Genomic DNA, 15,927 nt, shown 5'->3' on the forward strand with positions numbered 1-15,927 from the left:
GAAGAAGACAGTTTTCAAATCTGTCGTACTCAGTCTTGGACTCAAGTTCAACTGTGTGCTCCATGAAAGTAGGGACAAACTTATCTTCATCTTGGTATCCCCCTCCTTGACCTCTTGCACAAGGCCCTGCATGCTGTAGCCAGGCAATCTCTAGAATTTTTTAGATCTCTTTTATTAAGTTGTAGAGAATGGTCTCTCAGCAATCATTAACACAAGATCAGGTATAAAACTCCCTTCTAGTTTCATCTGGGAATTATAAAAATCACAGCTCCAATAAGACAGAACTTTTGAAAACATTTTAAAATAAGGACTTAACTTTTAAAATGAAAACTACTGGTGAGTTAACATCTGGTGAATTAAGCTCTTGTTTATTAGATTTAAAGCTGTGACTGGTCAATGGAGAACACCAAAAAATGTATTAATAATATGGTAACATCTTCAGTAACAAAAATTAAATCTTCACATTTCCTTTATGATCATAACTTGTGCTATACTTGGTTTTCTTCACAAGCTGTCTATTTTCATATTCTTTCACGGTGACTTGGAAACACATGCCACCTACCCTCAAGGTGTTATACATATTATATAAGAAGGTTAAATAAAGGATTACATATATCTGTTCTTTGTTCTTTTAAAATCAAGTTTCCTTTCAAATACTAAAATTACAACTAAATTCCAGGTCACTGTATTTTTTTAAAGACTTTTTTTTTCTAGAGCAGTTTTAGCTCCACAAGAAAACTGAGAGAAAGGTATAGAGATTTCCCATGTACCCTTGCCCTCACGCATGCATTGCTCTCCCCCATTATCAATCCCTCTGAATAGTGTGGTGCCATTTGCGACAAAGGATGAACTTTAGGTTCATTCCAGGTCAGCATTTTTAAGGAACTTGGAACACACAGAGAAGGTGAAAGTACTCACCCATCCTTTGTTCGCCCAGCTCAGAGAAAACTGATGCACACTTAGCTCAAAACCAGGAGTTGAGCGCATATTTCACTGCCGCTTTTTCAACTGGCAAAAGTTAGTCCCCTGGGTAATACCCACTAACATTAATACCTCCTGGGTAGCAAGCGGAAATCTGCTGACATGACTACAGTCTGGTTTATGTGGTATCAAAGATGTTGGTAAACAGACATACAAAGAGACATTTAACCACAGCTGACTGGTTTAGTCGCAACTCCTGCAGAGAGAAACGCGATTCTCAAAATGAAAGTCCACAGAACTGCTGAATGGATCTCTTGGCTTGTCTGGCCTCTTGTATAATTTCATTTTAGAGATGCAAAAGAGCTGCTGGAAAAATGGTAGGTGGTGGCTACCAATTTCTGTATAGACTCACTTTTCATACAAATTCAAAACAGTATTAAAGAGACCATTGCTCTCTGAATGTTAACTCCACTGAAACTGCTCATCCGATGAGTTTATCTAAGCTATAATATTTTTCTGTTCATGAATTATATAAACTAATTTCAAAGAAAGATACCCAAAATGATTTATAACTTTGAAATTATTTTCTTATTCAAGCTTCTGATGATTAGGCTTGTCTCTCTTCTAGTTTTTCTAATTTTGACAGAGCGACACTATTCCAGTGATACTATTAACCTTTGCAGTGTTGATGATGATGACAATCATTGATAGTTCATATTCAGTGCTTTCTATATCCCTGTCTCTTACACGGATTATTTCATGCCATCTTCATCAAAAGCTTTTAAATAATGGTTATTCAATTTACTTTATGGCTGATTGAACAGACAGAGAGCCTCAGTGAGGTTAATGACACAGAGTAAGTATTAGAGTTGGAATGGAAATCAAGATTCTCCTCTGGACTCCAAGCTTTTAAATACTGACCTCTACTAAAGTCAAAGTGAAAGTGAAGTCGCCCAGTCATGTCCAACTCTTCATGCATGCTAAGTCATTTTAGTCGTGTCTGACTCTTTGCAACCCCGTGGACTGTAGCCCACCAGGCTCTTCTGTCCGTGGGATTCTCCAGGCAAGAATCCTGGAGTGGGTTGCCATTCCCTTCTCCAAGGGATCTTCCTGACCCAGGGATCAAACCCAGGTCTCCTGCATTGCAGGCAGACGCTTTACCCTCTGAGCCACCAGGGAAGCCACTAAAGTCAAAGCTAGTATTAGATGTCAAGATTGCTGGGAGAAAGTGGAAGCAATGATAGATTTTATTTTCTTGGGCTCCAAAATCACTGTGGATGGTGGCTGTAGCCATGAAATCAAGACACTTATTCCTTAGAAGGACAGCTATGACAAACCTAGACAACATATTAAAAAGCCGAGACAACAGGGCTTCCCTGGTGGTCCAGGGGTTAAGAGTCCACCTTGCAATGCAGGGGACACCAGTTCAATCCATGGTCCCAGAAGATCCCATATGCCGTGGGGCAGCTAAGCCCATGTGCCACAACTACTGAGCCTGAGTTCTGGAAGTCGCCAGCCCCAACTACTGAGCCCACAAGCCACAACAACCAAAGCCTATGCACCCTGGAGCCTGTACTTCTCAACAAGAGAAGCCACCACGTGAGACGTCCTTGCACCTCCACTACAGGGTGACCCCCACTCACCACAAGTAGAGAAGGCCGGCATGCAACAGCGAAGATCCAGCACAGCCAAAAATTTAAACAAGCAAACAAACATAAAGAAATAATTAAAAAAACAAAGCAAAACATCACATGGCAAAGGTTCATACAGTCAAAGCTATGGTTTTTACAGCAGTCAGGTATGGATATGAGAGTTGGATCATAAAGAAGGCTCAGCACCAAATACTTGATGCTTTCAAACTGTGGTGCTGGAGAAGACTCTTGAGAGTCCCTTGAACTGCAAGGAGATCAAACCAGTCAATCCTAAAGGAAATTAACCTTGACTATTCATTGGAAGGACTGAATGTGAAGCTGAAGCTCCAATACTTAGGCCACCTGATGGAAAGAACCGACTCACTGGAAAAGACCCCAATGCTGGGAAAGATGGAAGGCAAAAGGAGCAGGTGATAAGAGAATGACATGATTAGATAGTGTCACCGACTCAATGGACATGAATTTGAGCAAACTCAGGGAGATAGATGGTGGAGGACAGAGGAGTCTGGCATGCTGCAGTCCATGAGGTCACAAAGAGTCGGACATGACTTAGCAACTGAACAACGGCAACAATACAATATTAGATGACAAAAAATGACAGCAGTTTCAAGTAGTGTTAACCTTAAGACTAACTGAACACAACCTTCCATGGAAACAGAGAGTCAGAAATGAATAAAACAAAAATAAGTTTACAGCATTCTTAAATAGGGTGCAACCATGAGGTTTGCTTCCAAGTTTCCAGAACTAAGAGCAAGTCAGCTAGCTCTACTTCAGGAATGCAGCGTCTGATGAAGAGAAAAGAATGTAGTTTTGCAGTCACATAGACAAGCATACAAACCCCCATGGTGCTATTTACCATGTAAATACAGAGGGCAAATCATGAACCTCTCTCAGCCTCAGTGTTTTCTATCTCCAAAATGGAGATGTTAAAGTCTACCTTAGAAGACACTGCAAGTCACTGAGTCGGCACAGTTCTACCATATACTGGCATACAGCAGGCACTCCATAAATGGTGGCTAACAGCTCAGTTACAAATGATGTAAGAAAAAATTTTTAGGAATCTTGTGCTTTCTTATTTCCACAGAAAGATGTGTCCAAATACTCTACAGGTGTACGACACCTGGGTGCCCTTTGGAAGCTGAGAAGCCATATCTGACAAGGCCATTATGTTACCTGGTCAATCTAGCAACTGTAGTCAGCACCATCTCATGACCGGAGCACCAGAGCTTACTGAGAAAGCTGAAAAAGTGAGTGGAGACAGATGCCTTTGGATACTTGCCAGTTGGAAGCAATAGCAGTGGATAGTGATGCACACTGCGTATCTTGTGAATGCCTACAGCAAAAGAGGCTCACGGTCTTGCCTAGTGTCTTCTTAATCATGTTCTTAAAGGGACTATTTTTATTCTTTTTGGAATAGCATACAATACCAAAATCACCAAAGCCAGAAGGCCATGACTGAAGAAGCAGTTAATTCTACCACTTTCTCTATAGTAATGATTATCTTGCTCTCACTGAAAGACAGCAGAATTACATTAATAATAAATCTCCATATAAGCACCACTAAGATGAATGAAAGTAGAAAACTTTAGACACAGTGGCTGGGAAAATTCCACACAGCACACCTGGGAAACCCTGAGGGAAGAACCAACAGTCATCACATTCTTCACTCTTGCTGCACAGAAACACAAGCTTGTTAAGAGCCAACAGCTATGGCCCTATATTGAAGTTGTCTGTTGTTGGAAACCCTGCATTGTAAGAAATACAATCATGGCCCATTGAGCGGTCCATTTATAGCCAAGAGGAGTTCAGCAATCTTGACTATGAAGTGTTAAAGGGATATGAATAAACAGTTCTTTCATCCCCATGGTTGCCTTTCAGTAACACTAGAACCAGAACTTACCTGTGGGCTTGCTCCCTACCTGTACTCACAAATATGCCGCAAAACTACTGAAAACCCAGCAACTATGATCATACCTCATCACAGCACTTACAACCGAATGGCAATAAAAGGGACAAATACGAAGCCCATTTCAAGAGCAAAGGCTCTGGAATGTGCAGAGTTAATAAGAGGCAGGAGAATAGTTCTGGATGACTAGGAAAGGACACTAAGGTCAAGTTAATTTGTACTTTTCTATAAGGCTATTAAAATGACCCAGGACAAAGATTTTCTGTATGATAATCACTCAGGATTTTGCTGACAATACAAGCAAAAAAAATCGTATAAACAATTTTATATGTATATTTAAGGCAGAGTTGGTTTGTTTTGATTACCCTTGTAAACTCAGAGCAGATATATCTATGTTTTGCCTATATGTACTCATAAATATTTGCTGAAAGAATGAACAAATATTTGCTATAATAATATACAGTGTCCAAGTTCCCACTTTCTGGAAAACACGCTTAAATTTCTATGAGATAAATAAAGATAGTTAGAGGGCAAAGAGGGGCACAGGTTTTGCTCACAGCATCTCAAAAATGTTTTTAAAAACTTGCTTTAAGTGTCCCATCTGGTATATACTTCATATTCATTTAATTTTAAATATTATGGAGTTAAGGCTTCAGTTCAGTTCAGTTCAGTCACTCAGCCATGTCCGACTCTTTGCGACCCCATGAACTGCAGCACACCAGGCCTCCCTGTCCATCACCAACTTCCAGAGTTCACTCAGACTCACGTCCATCAAGTTGGTGATGCCATCCAGCCATCTCATCCTCGGTTGTCCCCTTCTCCTTCTGCCCCCATCCCTCCCAGTATGAGAATCTTTTCCAATGAGTCAACTCTTTGCAGGAGGTGGCCAAAGTACTGGAGTTTCAGCTTTAGCATCATCATTCCTTCCAATGAATACCCAGGACTGACCTCCTTTAGGATGGACTGGTTGGATCTCCTTGCAGTCCAAGGGACTCTCAAGAGTCTTTTCCAATACCACAGTTCAAAAGCATCAATTCTTTGGTGCTCAGCTTTCTTCACAGTCCAACTCTCACATCCAAACATGACCACTGGAAAAACCATAGCCTTGACCAGACGGACCTTTGTTGGCAAAGTAATGTCTCTGCTTTTCAATATGTTATCTAGGTTGGTCATAACTTTCCTTCCAAGGAGTAAGCGTCTTTTAATTTCATGGCTGCAATCATCATCTGCAGTGATTTTGGAGTCCCCCAAAATAAAGTGTGACACTGTTCTCACTGTTTCCCCATCTATTTCCCATGAAGTGATGGGACCAGATGCCATTCTGAAAGAGATGGGAATACCAGACCACCTGACCTGCCTCTTAAAAAACCTATATGCAGGTCAGGAAACAACAGTTAGAACTGGACATGGAACAGACTGGTTCCAAATAGGAAAAGGAGTACGTCAAGGCTGTTTATTGTCACCCTGCTTATTTAACTTCTGTGCAGAGTACATCATGAGAAACGCTGGGCTGAAAGAAGCACAAGCTGGAATCAAGATTGCTGCGAGAAATATCAATAACCTCAGATGTGCAGATGACACCACCCTTATGGCAGAAAGTGAAGAGGAACTAAAAAGCCTCTTGATGAAAGTAAAGGCTTACAATTTTGTAATTAAAATAAATGACATTTATATTGTATTTACTATATTCTATATACTGTTTCAAACACATATATGTTTTACATACATATGCACACTAACCCATAAAATATAACCTTTAAAAATAAACATTTTTGACTATAGAAGTAATACACGTCCACTGCAGAAATTTGAGGGGAGGGGAAAAAAAGAAACTAAACCCACCCACAACCAGCAATAAACTCTTCCAATATCCTGGTATATTTGCTTTCAGCTTTTTAAATGAACATATACTCTTGATTATTAAAAACAAAATTGGAAATATACTATATTTTCAATGTAATACCTGGGTCTTTTTCATGTAACAACATATAATTTTCTCAGAGCTTTAAACATTTTAAAAACACTTTTAACAGCTGTGCAATATTCCACTGTATGGCTCTGAGTCAGGTAATTAAATGAACTCCTTGTTGAATATTAGATTACTTCTAATTTTTTAATACCATAAACATACTTTGACAAACATCTCTGCACAAAAACCTTTACATGTATCTTTGGTTGTTTCCTTAGAATGCATTTCTTAGCAGCTGAGCTACCAGGTCCTGTGGTTTGATTTTTAAAAAAACTTTAGATACATACTACAAAATTTCCCTCCAGAAAAGCAGAATTAATTAACATGCCAAGCAGTAGTGCATGACAGCATCCATTTCCCTGAAACCTCATCAAATGTGGCTATTCCCATTATTACAAAATCTGCTCTTTAACTAGGATTTGAGGTCAAGAAGGCTGGCACAATATGCATGGGGCTTTCCTTTACTTTTGTGAAGGTATTTTAATTACAATTGTTAGGTAGTTAGAATAGAAAAACGGAGTCCAGAAAGGCGGTGGCTAAAAGACAAGGAAAGGAGAAGGCAATGGCACCCCACTCCAGTACTCTTGCCTGGAAAATCCCATGGATGGAGGAGCCTGGTGGCCTGCAGACCATGAGGTCGCTAAGAGTCGGACACGATTGAGCGACTTCACTTTCAGTTTTCACTTTCATGCATTGGAGAAGGAAATGGCAACCCACTCCAGTGTTCTTGCCTGGAGAATCCCAGGGATGGGGGAGCCTGGTGGGCTGCTGTCTACGGGGTCGCACAGAGTAGGACATGACTGAAGCAAGTTAGCAGCAAAAGACAAGGAAGGGAAAGCCCACGAAAACAGGACAAAGGAGGGTCCAAAGACTGGAGTGAGGACCTCAGGTAGAACAAACAGCTCTCCTGGCTAGCCCAAGTTACATAGGGCAGGCCCAGGGGGAGGAGAAAAAACATAAAAGAGGAGCCAAAGGGCCGGGGGTCTCTGCCTCTCTCAGGCGCACGCTCTCTCTCTTCTCCCTCTCTCTCTCTCTCCTCCCTCTCTCTCTCTTCTCTTCACGTCTTTTGAGTCGGCATGCCCTCACACCTCGAGGATGTATTTTCCTTTATTTTCTAAATAAAACTGAGCTGTAACACAGAGCTGTAACACTGAGCTGTAACACTGATCTGTCCGAGCGCTGTGTGACACACTGAGAGCTTTAACGTCCATCACTTCAAATTTTTGTTGTGACGAGACAGAACCGAGGAAATTACACACTCCCCTGACACAACCTAGGAGAATTACTAAAACAGAGAGATGGTAATTTTTTCTATGTGTCCACGTTGAAAGTCAAATAAAGCAGTTTTGTTGATGTATGGTCCTTTGGGATGATGTTTTTATAGTCCTAGTGAAATACCTGAAATGTGTTCTGTAGGAGTGATTGTGTCCCAGCCTCAGTGAACAACCACCTCCTGAGGAAGCTTCTGCAAACAACAGATTCCCAGACCTCGTCAATGACCTATGAATGGGACTCTCTGGGGTTCATAACTGATTATACTGCGCTTCTCTCCATTTAGTGTTATGCCTAAGAACCCAGCAGGCAGTATTCATTTTGGCTCTGACGGATGGACAGACTTGCTTCTACAAACAGGCTAACCCAAACCAGCCAGAAGGTAATAAAATAATTCCGTAAGTGAGAAACCAAGGCAGGTGGAGAGAACCAAAGTGCTTTGGCAAACATACCAGGGCAAGCAGCAAGCAGATTCTTTCTGGGATAACAATGAGTTCTCAATCACTTGTGGGTAATGAGTATTTACGTGCCAGGTGGCAAATTTCCTTCCAGTGGCCTCAGTTTCAGCACATTCGACACGGACTGAACACATGCCGTAAACATCAAGCAGCGCTGACAGCAATCTCCAAATGGTGGGGACAGCAAGAAATCTGTGAGGCTGCTCATTTCATTTCATAGAAAAGGCTAACTGTAGTTTTCAGTAAACAAATAAACGATTGGAACGTCTCACTCCAAAAGCAATACATGTTGTGTAAGTCCAGAAAATTCAACATTCAGGAAAGCACAAACTACAAAATTCACCTTTAACACCAGGACTTCACAGTCATTATTAATATTTTCATCTATGTACTTTCTGGCCTATTGTTTCCCAGGCCAATGAGGACGTGAAAAGTACTGCTATTGTTGAGCGAAAAAATGAGGAGGTGATACATAACTCAAGGGTAACTGAGAAATGCTGTGTTACAAAGTTCACTTAGACAAGTACAGAAGGCCCTTTCCCCAGACATTCCTGCTCATCCAGCCCTACTACGGAGCATACGAGTGGAGTGGGCAAGAACAGGAACTCCAGAATTAGGCTTCCAGGGAGCAAATCCTGACTTAGCTGCCCATTAGCTGTGGCCAGAATATCTCACCACTTTATACCAAAGTTTAGTTCTCTGAAATAGTGATCATATTTCAGCCTTCCATAGTGAGAACTCATGAGAAAGCAGCTGTTGCTGGTATTGTTCTATTATTCATGAACTGTGCCTAATATTCAGACTTCTCAGAACATCCAATTTTAAAAATGCACCTAAATCACAAAAGTTGGTCATAATGTGACTTTTTGCAAGCAGATACTATTTTTCCCATCAACATTGGTCCTAGGTCTTAAAAGCTAGGTTCCTTGGGATGACTGGAATCACCAAAAGGCTAACTTGGAAGCAAGTCAGGAATTTAAACTAACCTGGCACCCAGGGCTTTATATATCAGTCTCACTCTGGTTAAGACACTGCTTCCCTGATAGCTCAGTTGGTAAAGAATCTGCCTGCAATGCAGGAGACCTAGGTTTGATCCCTGGGTCGGGAAGATCCTCTGAAGAAGGGAAATGCTATCCGCTCCAGTATTCTAGCCTGGAGAATTCCATGGACCATACAGTCCATGGGGTCGCAGAGTCAGACACGACTGAGCGACTTTCACTTTCACTTTTCACTTAAGTATTTCTCTCTGAACTGAGAGCTGGGTTCCAGGGTTATCTGGCAAATCCCTGGATCCACTGAATTCTAAAATTTTTCTATTTAGATACTGGCAGATTTCAAATTATACTCCTCCTCACTGATAAGACTGAAGATGATTTAAACTGGAAGTTAGATATAAATCAAGAATGCTTGAATTTTCCTCTCCAGAACTGAGAATATTTTTGTTTGGGGAACATTATATTTTTCACAATCTAAAGATGGAAATAGGTTTTCATATTCAGAAAATAAAGATACTATATTTCAAAGCAGTAACTTGGTTTAGCAAAGCTACGTGAAAAAGATACTTCAGAGATTCAACTGGAAGGAAAATATTCCAAGTCAGTTCGTGTATAGGCTGGGGGATATTTTTATCAATCTGTTTGTCCAAGAATAAAACTTGTTATGAAAACCCTGTACACAAAGTAGAGTTGTTAATGAGGAACATTTTTACTTTCCAGTTTTCTAGACATCTTCTTCACTAGTAATGAAAGTTGCCAATAGAGCAGATGCTGCTGATATCAGAACTGGGTAGTTACGTAGTGGTAAACCAGACCATGGTTACTTGGGTCCCACTGAATCACTGTTGGGGCAGCGTCCCATGCTACCAGAGGACGTTAACCAACTGGGTCATGGTTTGTTTTGTTAACTGTTGTACACAATGTATAGGAAGCTTTTTTTTCTTACTATTAATACTTTATTCTTTTCTTTTCTGGCTGTGCCACATGGCATCTGGGATCTTAGTTCCCCAACCAGCGACTGAACCCATGCTCCTGCAGTGGAAATGTGGTGTCTTTACCAATGGACCACCAGGGAAGTCCCAGGAAACATTTTTAGATATCCATGTAATTGAAATCTATTAGTTGTAATCACTGACCAAAATATTGAATATATATTTTATTAAACACTGGCAAGAAGATTAACTACCAGCCTCTTATGACTTATTTTTTTTCCTTAAAACTTTGTTTACTTTATGATCTCTAAGCTTCTGTAAACTTTAAATCATTATAAGGATAGCTGGTTTTTTTCTTTGATTTTTCATTAAACAAACAGATTAACTCATATGTGCCTTTCACGTCTAACTCAGTAGAGCTATAACAATTCATTCTAGTAATAGACACTGTCACCTGGTAATTGGGCTTTCTTGGTGGCTCAGATGGTAAAGAATCTGCCTGTGATGTGGGATAACTGGCTTCTGTCCTTGGATTGGGAAGATCCCCTAGAGAAGGGAATGGCTACTCACTCCAGCATTCTTGCCTGGAAAATCCCATGGAGAGAGGAGCCTGACAGACTACTGTCCATGGGATCGCAAAGATTTGGACACGACTGAGCAACGAACACTATCTGATAATTATTCATTCCAAATTCCAAGTTCCTGGAGCAACAGTATCTGATCTTCTGAAATGGTTTGATAATGACACAAGTAAAAAAAAGCATTGGCTCCAAACAGAGGCTTCACTTTAAAAAATGTAGATCTGGGTTTCCCTGGTTGGCTCAGTGGTAAAGAATCTGCTTGCCAATGCAGGAGACATGGGTTCAATCCCTTATCCGGGAGGATCCCACATGCCTCAGAGCAACTAAGCCCATGCCCCACCACTACTGAGCCTTGCTTAGAGGCTGGGAGCCCTAACTCCTAAGCCCATGCCCCACCTCTACTGAGCCTCGCTTACAGCCTGGGAGCCGTAACTCCTGAACCCATGCCCCACCTCTACTGAGCCTCGCTTACAGCCTGGGAGCCGTAACTCCTAAGCCCATGCCCCACCACTATTGAAGTTTGTGTCCCTTCGTGCCTGTGCTCCATAATAAGAGAAGCCATCGCAATGAGAAGCCTGCACGCCACAACTAGAGAGCAGCCTCCGCTCACCCCAACTAGAAAAAAGCCTCCACAGCAATGAAAACCAGAACATCCAAAAATAAATAAATAAAATTATTTTTAAAAATGCTCCACATTAAAGAAAAAACTTTTTAAAAATGTAGATCCTTGGTCTGATCCCAAACTACTGAAACTGTCTCAACAGTCTTGTATACTGCAAAAAATTCTCTAAAAAATGTAATCATAAGGGTAATTATCAAAACAAACAAACAAAACCCAATCAGCTTGCTATAAGCCAATTACATAATATTACTGCAAAATAAGTACTATGAGAGACCGGGAAACAACAACTCTTATTTTAGAGTTACCTCCCACCCCACCAATAGTTTTAATATCTATGCAGAACGCTCCCATTGCTTTGCTTTTGTTTGATATCTCTGCCTACATAAGCCCCAAGTCATTTATTCTACTGTACAGTTGCCATTAGCAGCAAGCAGGAGGGTCTGTGCTCTTCTGGTATCTTCTGCCACTTCTGGACCATCCCTCCTCTACTTTCAAAGCCCACTGTTTCTGGGAGACTCAATTCCTGACTATACTACTTTCTCTCCTTGCTGTCATCTCCCAATTGCATGATCATTCCTTCACAGCTACCAAGGCCTCTGGAGCCTGGTTCACAACCTTCCTATCCATGCCAATCTCTCATTCACTTGCTTATTCAAATATATTCTGAGCCAAATTATATGCCAGGACTGCAGAAGCTGCTAGGGAGACATTATTAGACAAAATAAAACTTCTGTTTCCAGGGTGCCTGCACTGCAGTGATTAGGAGCAGAGGAAAGGGATACAAATGTAAACAGGTGAATATGTAACATGTCAGATAGTGGTTAATGCTCTGAAGACAAAAGCAGGTAAATGGACAGTGAGTGATGAGGATACACAGGGGAGGGTGGGGGAAGGCTGCCCAAAGAGGGTACGTTTGGAGAATGAGTCAAGAGTGTGAGCATATCTGGGGGTACTTGGAGGAAAAGCAAGCTGGTCTGAGGGGGCCCAGAATGCAAAGTCCCTGAGGTTAGGAGCATGCTTGGAACATCTAAGGAGGATGCCAGGGAGCACTACATGGAACGTGGTAGGAGATAAGACCAGAAAGGTATATGCAGATCCAGGTTATGAATGACCTTGTAGACAATGGTCACGAGTTCACATATTTGGAGAGCGATGGGAAACCATTGGAGGCCTGGGCGCAGGTGAGAGGCTTGATCTGGCTTAGTTTTAAAGGGACCACTCTGACTACTTTGTGAAAAATGACCTGAAGGTTAGTCAAAGGTAGAAATAGGGAGACCAGTTAGAAGGATATGGCCACAGTCTGGGTGAGGAATGATGGTAGCTCAGACCAGGGCAGAGGGGGAGGAGGAGGGAAGTAGTGGTCAGATTCAGGACATCCTGAAGGCAGAACCAATGGGATTTACTGAGGGTCTGGACATGTGGTGTGAAAAAAAGAGAGGAGTCGAGGATGGCTCCTGCACGGTTTGTGGCCTTACCAGTAGAAGGACAGAGTTGCTGTTTACTGAGATAAGGGGGACTGGGAAGGAGTAGATTTGAGAGAGAAATTAAGAGTTCAGTTTTGGACATGTCAAGTTTGAGATGCCCTCTTAGTATCCAAGCGGAGCTCTCGCTTGGTCACTTAAATATTACTGTGGTCAACTAACTGACACCCCAAAGCAGGGTTCGTGAATTCAAATGCTTTCAGGGGTCAGGCAGAAAACACAAAATACTGAAATACAATAAGCAGAGGAAGAGACTGTGGCTGATGAGAGAGCAAATGCCTCATCTAAAGGGGAAGCCAACCCTGAGCCCAGTCTAGTGCTGCCATTTGGGATCTGGGCCCAGAGTTCCTTTACCTTCCCATTTCGAAATAGAAAGAAGAATCTGGACTTTCAACAACCAAACACTAGGGAAATAAAAAAGCTCCACAATCTAACACATTCAAGAAGTACTCAGTTAAATCAAGTTCTGGCTGCAGGATTTATTGGTGTCTTTAATTTATTAATTGCAAAAAGCCACTGGGTTTAGCATTTCTCTAATCTACTTGACAGCAGAACCCTCTTTTCACGCAACACTTCAAGGGACAAGCATTCCTTGGACCATACTTTGGGAAATGCTGGTTATGCAAAAGTCCTAGACATTTAATCAACCTATTTCCTCTTCTAAAATTTTAGGGAGTGTATTTCTTGCATTTTCAGAATCAGAGTTGAACACACAAACACACATATACACAGATACAGCCAATTCTGTTAGCTGTTCTAACATCTAATATCAGTCTTGAACGAAGTGTAAATGGAGCAGCTACTAAAGTCTTCCAAATTGTTAAATACTAAGTGGGACCCTGACCCTCTCATTGGCGAAGAAACACTTAGTGAAACCACAGGGGCACTAAATCACTTCATTTCCCATCTCCTCTCCCTCCTTCACTGGTTGGGCTACATAATTTAGTGACAGGAAGGGCAGCAAATTACTACTATGCAGTTGGCAGATGTTCTTTGTTTATACTCATCTATGAGGATAAATAAATCTGGATTGGCAAATCTGTAATAAAAAGACAAGACTCAGGTCCTCTCTTTTTTTGCATGCTCACCCCAGGCAGTTCAACTAAGCCTGACAGATGTTTCTGCAACAGTCAGCAGTCTCTTCCATTTGCCATAGATCTCCAGGGTGAGCAGGGTTGATCCCTTCCTTCCCTCAGCAGCCAGAAGGCTACACTGCTTAAAATGCCTCTCAACTTAAATGCTCAGGGCAGGGGGAAACGGAGAAGCCATGACAAGAGAGGACAGAGGCAGGTGAAGGGTAGCATGAAATTGCAAACTTAGAAAGCATCTCAGTGTGCAGTAGTAATTTAACTTAAGTGTGTTTTCATCCATAGTACTCTTACTTTTTTTAAACTCGAAAGATGTAATGCAATAAACATTATAACTATGTGTAATCACAGATTCAGCTAATGATATAACTGCTTCTAATGAACAGAATGTAGATGTCCTCTTTGAATTCCCCTACAATTTCTTGCTAGAAATAGGAAAGGGAGTTTGGAGTGGGAATTTGTAGACTGAGGGCTCTCTAAGAAACACCTCCAGAGGTGCATTCCCACCATCTAGAAGAAGGAATTCTCATGTGGAACTGGTATCTCAAGGCCCAAGTCTGTACTATGGAATATCAGATAACTGAGGTGCGCACTTCTAGCAAACTAGAAAAATAGCAAACTAAGCAAAATACTCTGAACATATAAAATACGAGGGAAAAAACTGCACAATAATGTTCGCTAATTGGATGTCCCCCAAAAGGAAAGCTATTAGAAAAAGTTAACATCTGCTTATTGTGAAAGTCTATCACAAGATAAGATTATAATGGCAAATAATATTCAGTTAAGTGCTGGGCAAAAAAATTCACCTGTCTTGACAGAGAAGCGTATTCATATGACTAATCTCCACACAACCTTGCCTGTATAATAGCCACTAACGTAGTAATAAAGCGAAAATGGTTCAGTAGTGTCTGATTCTTTGCAACCCTACGGACTATGAATTCTCCAGGCCAGAATACTAGAGTGGGCAGCCGTTCCCTTTTCCAGGGGATCTTCCCGACCCAGGATAGAATCCAGGTCCCCTGCATTGCAGGTGGATTCTTCCAGCTGAGCCACCAGGGAAGCCCAAAGTAGTAATAAAGTATCTTGTAAACAAAAATAATTTACAGAATGAGCTACATGGAATAATTAAGCAATAATAATTTAATTTCTCTATTGATTTCAATTTCTTGATTCTACAATTATATTTGTAACCTCATTCCTAAATCTGTTACCAGAGTCCATGAAACTCCAAACAGAAGTTAGTGCACGGCAGACCAATGAGAGACTTGTTGGAAGATACCAAGTCTCTTTCCACCTCCGCAAGTGAAGAAGAAATAGCAGAACATTCATGTTCCAGAAGCCACCTTCTGCCCCCAGGTACAGACATGAGGAGAACACTGAGGGCTTCCCTTGGCCACTCTTCCTGTGGCTTGTACTCTGAAAAAGGATTCTCGGTTATAGAAAAGCAAGAGCAAGATCTTCATGACATCATCAGGCAGATCTACAGAACACAGTGAGTTTTCCTGGGGAATAAAAACCTTCACAATGGAAGTTTCCGAGTTAATCAGCAATCCCATCATATCCTGATGTTACTACAGTTGCTCCAAAATAACAAAACGCACTTTATACTCTTCTCTTACCTGCCTACTGTCCCTCTGGGAGGACGTCGAAGAGGAGGCACTTCTATGCGTGGGGGTGGATGTTTTATGAGCAGGGGATATGCCCTTCTCGTCTGAGCTCATAGCTGCAGTTACAGTCTAGTTGAACGCACTGAAGACCATGCCAATCGTGTTTCAAATTCACAGACAAAGAAGCAGATGATTTTTCCAGCTTTAGTCCATTACATGAATCAGGTTTGATGAGAAAAGAAGAGACAAATATTGAGGGTGTTCCAAACACCTAAAAGTAAAATGAACAAAAAAAAACCTCATGTAAATGATTTGAAAAAACATTACATTAAAAATCATTTTATTTAGGAAACAAATATGAGAGGAAGAACTCTGACATATTACGAAATATTATTTCTTCTAGATTTTAAGGTAGAGGATAAAAGTGTTAATATGTAACAAAC

The 15,927-nt window shown here is 41.2% G+C and overlaps 1 protein-coding gene across 9 annotated transcripts in view; it reads right to left on the reverse strand.

Moving 5' to 3' along the window:
* OSBPL6 (oxysterol binding protein like 6) overlaps positions 1–15,927 on the reverse strand; it is a 221,953-nt gene that overhangs the window by 70,440 nt on the left and 135,586 nt on the right. For 8 of the 9 annotated variants that reach the window (XM_069577092.1, XM_069577091.1, XM_069577095.1 and 5 more), the window contains one exon: positions 15,497–15,755. In XM_069577092.1, the coding sequence (XP_069433193.1) occupies positions 15,497–15,598 (102 nt within the window). In that variant the 5' untranslated portion in view covers positions 15,599–15,755. Of the gene's footprint in view, positions 1–15,496; positions 15,756–15,927 lie in introns of those variants that run through there. The other variant, XM_069577100.1, reaches the window with a different exon arrangement.

The sequence above is a fragment of the Ovis canadensis genome, chromosome 2 (assembly GCF_042477335.2).
Source record: "Ovis canadensis isolate MfBH-ARS-UI-01 breed Bighorn chromosome 2, ARS-UI_OviCan_v2, whole genome shotgun sequence".
NCBI classification, from domain to species: domain Eukaryota; kingdom Metazoa; phylum Chordata; class Mammalia; order Artiodactyla; family Bovidae; genus Ovis; species Ovis canadensis.